Source organism: Monopterus albus, unplaced genomic scaffold (genome assembly GCF_001952655.1).
Source record: "Monopterus albus unplaced genomic scaffold, M_albus_1.0 scaffold206.1, whole genome shotgun sequence".
Classification (NCBI taxonomy): domain Eukaryota; kingdom Metazoa; phylum Chordata; class Actinopteri; order Synbranchiformes; family Synbranchidae; genus Monopterus; species Monopterus albus.
Window position 1 is genome coordinate 899157 of NW_018128086.1, and position 8222 is coordinate 907378.

General features: G+C 41.6%; 1 protein-coding gene across 1 annotated transcript in view; it reads right to left on the bottom strand.

Annotated features, from left to right (window-relative positions):
• ak2 (adenylate kinase 2) overlaps positions 1–6626 on the bottom strand; it is a 10953-nt gene extending 4327 nt beyond the window's left edge. The window contains 6 exon segments of the mRNA XM_020618522.1: positions 664–760; positions 1449–1543; positions 2711–2774; positions 2776–2819; positions 4128–4253; positions 6410–6626. Of these exon segments, the coding sequence (XP_020474178.1) occupies positions 664–760; positions 1449–1543; positions 2711–2774; positions 2776–2819; positions 4128–4253; positions 6410–6508 (525 nt within the window). The 5' untranslated portion in view covers positions 6509–6626.
• Positions 6627–8222: the final 1596 nt, after the last annotated feature.

Sequence of the window (8222 nt, forward strand, 5' to 3'; positions counted from 1 at the left end):
AATCTGTGCAAAACAGTTTTATGTCTAAAATTAGTTCAAGGTGCCTTAGTTTCTGTTTACTGACCTCATCTGGCTTTCACAATGCAACCTAATTAGGTGCCACTTTATCCCTCTCACTTTCCTTCTCTCATGCGCTGCACTTGTACCGAAGTCTGTCTCATGTTAGTCAACAAAATGAGTGCTTTGTCTCTGCCCACCTCTGTGAGCACAGGGATTGTGTGTCACTGTGAGTAGTGGTTTTTCTGCAAACAAGCCACTTGGTTTCACATTTTATAGATGCACCAATCCAGTCTGGCAGATCAGTGTTGGCACCAAATGAACTGATAAGGTATCAGCAGTCCATGCTAAATACAATCCATCCATTATCTATAACACTTATCCTGAAGAAGGCTGTAGGGGGGTTGGTGCCAATCCCAGCTGACACTGGGAGAGAGCACAAACTCCGCACAAAAAGGCACCAGGTGGGCTGGGGCTCGAACGTGGAACGTTCTTGCTGTGAGGCAGCAGCGCTAACCACTGCTCCACTTCAATAAGAGTAAATATCTCTAACATTTTATACATCCACGGTGCGTCACAGCACTTCATCTGGAGGTGGCTGATAGTCACCGGTTTCCAGGCTGGCAGTCATTTTAGGTAGGTGGCATTTCAGAAACCACTTAGAAAGTGGCTGATAGCGAGTCTACTTACGTCATCCTTCATGGGCGTTTTGGGGGGGTTATACTCCTCATGGTAGGAGCGGCCACTTGGTTGGTGGATTAGTCTAGGAAAGCAAAGGGAGGACAGTGAGAGGACAAAGATGGAAATGAAGTCAGAGCTAGAGGAGAGACGGAGGAGGACAGACACTGACTCACTAACAAATGAACTGTCCTTTTCACATCCCACGTATACCCTTGTCCTACTTGGGGTTCATAGAGGCTGGCCTCATCTTCCTCACAAAGGACCCCTACAGACAAAGACAGCTCTCTGCAAACTATGTGTTTTCTCTTCAGTGTGGCAGACACACAATGTAGAGTGGTGAAGAAAGAGAACAGACACTGTACTGCAATAACAAACATTGGTCAAGACTGCACAGCACACACTTTCTAAAGCGCTGACACGTGTTCAGATGAAGGTCTGAAGCACATCAAACCAGAGCACAACCTGTTATATTAAACCGTTTTAAAACTAATGTAAAATCATTATCTGTTGCTCAGTGGAGGCTGAACAGTTTGAAATGCACCAAAAAAGAGAAGATGCTTCCATTTAACAAACTATAAACTCTAACTTTCTGTTCAGTCCCAGAAGATGCTTCCAATTAACCATCTATAAACTCTAACTTTCTGTTCAGTCCTCAGTCTGTGTCAGTCAAACCATAAACTACTGACGTCTACTGGCTGCGTGCCTGGGAAATAAAATAGAGTCCTTCCTGTGGGCTTGAATAATTCATGCTCTCTCACGCTGGCTCCTACCTGCCACAGATCCTGCGTACCAACAGAGAGTCGTCGACAGCGAACTCGATCACAGAGTCCAGCTTCTCGTGTCTCTTTTCCAACAAGTTGTCGAGCTGCAAGAGATGGACACGGAGGGAGTCAGACATTTGGCATCACTAAGACACTGACCAGCACTAAACTCTGCATCTTCTTCCTAATACATTTACTTAAACTACATAAAAACATCTGCTAAACATATAAACTGTAACAGTCAAGTAGTGACGCTGCCTAGTTTTACCTTTTACTCCGACTTCAATATAAACCTACTGCACACCTTCACTTGCAACAGGACATTTTTAGAGAGAGCGCTTTAATTCAATTTCCAATGTTTGGTCATAATTTAGAGAGACCATTTTCTGATCTACTTTACTGCATCAAATTGCCAAAAACTCTTCTGTGAAACCTTTTGCAGTGCGAGATCTGGATTTTTCTTCAGGGATATGAATACTGTGAACCATAGCTGCGTTTATGAATTGCATTGATGTTACAGAGCCTCACTAAAATATCTGAGGAGGAATCGTCTCTCTGCCCCAAAGTTAAAGGGCCGTGAGTTTAGCTACAATTCAGCAATGGCTGGGTCTGTTATTTGTGACGTGGCCATATTTTGAGTTCCTACTTTTATTTGAGAAATTACAAAACTGTTACTTATTTCAGTGGAGACTTTCACAAACAAAATCTCTATTAAACCTTCTCTTCAATCCCTTAATTTAAATTTTAAATACGTTTTCTTATTCAAGATGACAGCAAAAACACAACGTGATATATAAAGAGTTTGCTTAGGTATATGGTAGTCCCTCTGTTTTAACCGCACTGTTGGTGTGAACTGAGGCAGTACGTTGTTCCATCCAAGTTCAGTCCTACACTGACAAATCTGAAGGAACAGTTCAACACTTTGGGAACAAGGATTATTCATTTTCGTGTAGAGAATTAAAATGAAAAATGGATACCTAGAATTGATTAGCTTAGCTTTGCACAGGCTGGAATCAGAGGAAGCAGCTAGACTGACTCATCCAGACTTCACAAAAGCAGATGCCAGCATATTTAAGCTTTCTAAATAACACAACTCATGTTTAGTGTTTACACAAACCAAAGAGCTGAGTGAGTGTCTAGGAAGAAAGCAAAACAGGTATTTTTCCCAAAATGTCAAACTACTCCTTTACATTTCTATTGTGAGCTACTGCTGGACTCCACCGTGCAGTTCTGTTTCACATCACAGCAATGATATTTATACAAAACCTAACTATCTCTGCTTGTTTGACTGTTAGCGGGCACCCGTCCAGCAGGACTCCATTACTGCAGGCTGGCCTCTACAGACATCTCGATGAGCTCCACAACCATCTCGTCACTGACCTGCAGGAGGACATTTCATTTAGTCAGTGTAATCTGCTGCATCCTGCACAGCAACAGCCCTGCCCAGGACCCACATAAAGAGAGAACAACATGTTTATAACGTTTATTTGCTTCAGATACTTGTGATTTCTTCAGTGTGCACACAGTAAACGTCATGACAATAAAAGGAGTCCTTTAAATGGACTTGTTTGCACACTGGCTGTATGTGTAAAGCAAACAGTGACAAGCAGACACAGCCAGCAGGAAACAGCTCAGAGGATATCACAGTGAGATATCAGTCATATGCTCGGACACTGAAAAGGTCAGAAAGTGGTGCAACAGCTGCATAAATACACACACAGGACAAGACACAATTAGTGATGAAAAATGTTATCACAATGAAAGAAGAGACATTTTACCTGAGTCAAAACATTAAGAAAAAGACTCCACAGACTCAGTAATCCTCCTGCATGAACTGTTAAAGGTCAGTTTTGGTTTCGGCCGTGTCATACAGGTGCTGATTCAACTGCAGGCTCATTATGAGGCTGGAGTGTTGGTGTGGTTTGTACTGTATCCAAAAGGTTAGACTAAATAGATGGCAGCTATCACAGTACAGTATCATGTTGTTAATGTAATGACACACACCAGAAACTAAGTGGCTTCATCACTTCTTCATCACCAAAGTCATTTTATTTTTTTGGATTTTTTTCTTTAATCTTTGCTTTGTTCAGCTGTAAAAGTGCTGTTAGGTTTTGCTATAGATCTCCAACGATGATTCAAATGACACAGTCTGACATTTTCAAATCAGAGACAAGCAATCTGTGCCAACAGGTCATAAGCAAGAAAGGCTGGTAATCACTGCCCTATATTATCTTGTGTCTCACTGCAATTGACTGTGTACTGACTGAGCTTACTCCTTAAAGCAGCGCGCTGTCACAAGACAAACAAAACAGCAGGAACAGATGAGTCAGTTCACACTGCTCACCGTTTTTGACTTTTTGCTTCTGCACAACTTGCGCAGGGCACAAGTCCCATCATGTACAGTACTGTGCAAACACCTCAGGCACTTTAGAAGTTTAACATTTTTTCCTATTATACTACACCATCAGGGCGGCTCCTGATCAATCCCAAACTCATTCTGGAACAGGGCACTGAGCTCACATATCAAGCCAAAGCCATAAAGAACTAACTTCTGAAGCCAGAAGAACAAAGAGCCCTGCAGCAGATAAAAACATGAGACATGTAGCCTCAGACAGAGCAAGGCACAGAGGCACAGAGGAAGGAAAATACACTCAGGGGTCATGAGAAGCAGATGAGCGGAAATGTTACCAGTTTGCCAGCATCCATGGTCTCCTTGAGCTTCTTGCCGAGCTTGGAGCCTGAAGCCACCATGGCCCTCAGCATGTCTCCAGTGGCCAGGTGGCAAACACAATACCGCTCTGCTAGCACAGGGGCCTGCAGGGAGGAGGAAAGCACTCATGTTACCAGACATTATTAGAGATTAAAATCAGAAATGATCACGACCAATCAGCCAAACAAAGGAAAGGTTTGGCTGTGGATTTTAACTTTACTCTACCCACTGTTCTGTCAGAGATCCAACCACCTGCATCACTGGCTGGGAAATGCATGGAAGCAGTTGTATTTTTGTCTGGGAGAACAAAGAGCCTCCACCAACTGAATTGCAAAACCTAACTTCGAAGCTGTGCAGGCCAGTTTTCACAGACAGTACAGTCGACAACGTATCTAGACATCATGAACATCTCTGTTATACATAGCAAAGAAACAGGGTGAAAACTTTCACATTTAATTTTGTCTGTACATGGATATTTTGCATATGGCCTCATCTGCAACACAGCGTGTTCAAACAGCATGAAAATGCATAGAAATTCAATTTAATATCACAAAGAAGCTGCCACCTAAAAGGCTTTGACACCTGGAAACTCAGCTATTAGTCAAATATCACAAAACAGTTGCTGAACATATAGTGGTCAATTTGGCTCTAAACGCCACAATCCAGATTATAACATGGGTTAAAGAAACAAGCCAATGTCATGTCAGAGCATGTGCCTGTGCCTTTCAGCATGTACGTGTGACTGAGCTGACAGCATTACACCACGTAGGGCGTCAGGCTGAAAGAGCTCAGTTTGACATATTTAGTGCAAACATCACTGACACCTGGGTGTCTCCAACAAAGCTGCAACACAAATCATTCAATCTGAACTATTAATTGTGAAACTGGATTCTTGCAAGCAACTCATGAAAAAATGCATATCAACATTAGCCACTGTTAGAAACCAGCTAGTATATATGAAGTACTGGTTTGACTAGAACAAATCCTGGGTAACTTCCTCCAGGGCGTTCCCCACATCAAGACCTGTTCCGAATTAATTTACTTGCATACAGTGCTGTCAAACACCATCAGGCTCACTGCTGCACCCTACCTAATCGGTTGTCCTGGCACTGTGTGATGTGGCATCAGCGGGAAGTAACTGATGAGAAAAGAGTTCACGAAGATAAACATATAAAAGACAATAAGACTCTCCAGTTTTTTTTATCCACTTACTGTGGGTGTCAGTCATCCCAGTTAAACCTTTAACACTGTCTATTTCTGAGGGACACCATGTCAGACTTATGAAACTGTATCTGTGAAACTGACCGATTTCACTGCTTTTATGATCCCATCCAGACCACATCCGACCTGATCTAGACTCATTATACTCAGACTTACCACAGATTAACATGGCAAGTGTAAAGACTAAAACAATGTGTCAGATTTGTTCTTATGGTGTTATGTTGGTTGTTCTCTATTGCTGCTGTAACACAGAAATTTCCCCACAGTAGGATCAATAAAGTACCTACACTACGTAGCCTTATAGTGTCTTAACTTCCTTTACTGCTAACACCTGTACTGTAGCCTGTTATATGTACCATAATTCAGACAGTGGTGTGCTTCTTCATTTTATCTATATGTGAAGAATACTTAAATACTGCTCCCTGCTGTCATTACAGATCCTGTTGTTCTTCTCCTAGCCACCAGATGTCCCCCTTTGCTAAACCACGTGACCTCAAGCTAATCTACAGACATGCCCTTCATTATACCGTCTACTTGTACATTAGCCAAGCCACACTCTCCTCATAGCCCGGGTCTAGCAAAGGTTTGGTGTATTGGTTTACACCTGGTAACACATAGTCTGAAAAGGGAAAGACTGTGAAATCACAGTGTTTATGTTTTCACCAATTGGCTACAAATGTTTCCCAAAGCTTGCACTGTGTTATGTAACGAGGTGGCACAACTGGAAATACAACCAGAAGAGATGACACAGCCAAGGGGATTTCAACTAGTAACTTCATAATGAATCAAATAAAATAAATGCATACCTAAATCTTAATCATCACATATTAAGGACAGCCTTATAGTGGTTAACCTTATCTTGTAAATAAATCCTAAACAACAGTGTGGTTGGAAGGCGAGCAGGCATTCATTAACGGTGGATGAAGCCAACAGGTAAAGCAGGTAACGTTAGCAATAGCTTTAACATTAGCTTGACCGGCCATGCGCTTAACACTTTTTCCAAGCTAACAGCTAGCTCAGTTAGCTCGCACAGGTTTACCTGAGTCCCCTTCCCGGCTCCGGGTGGTCCGAGCAGTATAGCACGGATCCCCTCCTGTACATCGGCTATCGCCTCCTTTAACTGCGTTCTGGGGGCCATATCTGGACCAGGAATACCACCAGCGCAAAAAGTTCACCAAACTATTCCTGTCGCCCGGGTGCACTTCCGCCAAGTTGGTCAGTAAGGGAAGCGCCACCGCCTACTTTTTTGCAACAGTGGACAAACCCCGCCTCTTTTTTAGACAAAGTGGTGTTTTGATTGGCTGTGAGACTGTTCTGTCCTAATACCGTGTGGGTTGATTGGATGAAATTCATCCAACACCTTATCGGTTAAAATCAGAACAAGGCTTCAGCCGAAATACATTGTGTTTAGTCTTATTTAAATGCTTTTATTGTCGATTATGTCTTTTTTGAACTTATTTTAATGTTTTGAACACAGTGGCGGAAGAAGTACGCAAATCTTATGGCTACTTTTGTATAAAGATTCTGAAATTGCAAAGTAGACTAAATTTTTTAAATAAATTATGTGGAGTAGAAGTAGAAGTATATATTTTCCTCTGAAACGCAGTGGAGTAAAATGCAAATACTCAAGTCAGGTACAAGTAGCTCAAAATTGTACTTAAGTAAATGTACTTAATGACCCATCTTAAATCCATTTAAATCAAACCTTTCTTCTTAATAATGATGAATGAACTGTAACTGAATTGAATGAACTGAACGAATGAACGAATCTTTCCCATGACTCGAGAACATCGGGTTGTCTCGGGGAGCGATTCGTTCATTTTGTGTTGAACGCGCATGCGCAACATCGCCTAAGATTAGTACACCTTGACATGACCGCTTTGTTGGATACAGAAATTAGTTCATTTTAAACCGTCCTTACAGTTGAAAAAAACTTAGAAAAAATCAACTGGACTAGCTACTAGACTAGATCAAGATACTAGTCCAGTTGATTTTTTCTAAGTTTTTTTCAGCTTACTATGACCTGGATAACTGAGAATCTGCACAGACAACCGTCCTTACAGTTTTTTTTACTCTTACTGTTACGTGATGCATTTATTTTTTATTGTAAAATAGCTTTTTATTTCCTACATAATTTTGTGAATATCTGTCAGTATGGTTCTTTTCCATAACACTGACTGTTTTAATAAAGAGTTGGTTAATGCTTTAAACTTCATCAAGGAAAATCTTTCTGTGTACTATACAGAAAACGACACAGCAAAGCTTAGCTTAGGATGTTACATGACAAAAGACCAAACAAATTTGACCCAAAATATCCAGAGGTGAGGTGATGAAGTAACAGACTGCATAGCCTCAAGACACAGTTACTTATAATATGACCTTGGCTGCATTACAGTTCTTTCTTATTTGAAATATGATCAATATGTGAGTAAGTAGATGGGAAATTAACATGTAACATTTTAATTACATTCTGCTGAAGTGAATGAAATTACTCGAAAAAAGATTTGTTCATTTTGCTGAACGAGATTCAAAGAACCGCATCTGTAAAATGATCCGAACTTCCTGTGCGAGGTACTTTGGGACTATGTGATGCAGGGCTCGTTGTTATGGGCTGTCCGTTCCCTGTATGACCGGAGTAGGAGCTTGGTTCACATTGCCGGCGATAAGTCAGACCTGTTCCTAGTGCATGTTGGACTCCGTCAAGGCTGTCCTTTGTCACCGATTCTGTTCATTATTTTTATGGACAGAATTTCTAGGCGCAGCCAGGGAACGGAGGTGTTTCTTTTGGTGGCTGCAGAATCTTGTCTCTGCACTTTGTGGATGGTGTGGTTCTGTTGGGTTTTTCCGGTTCA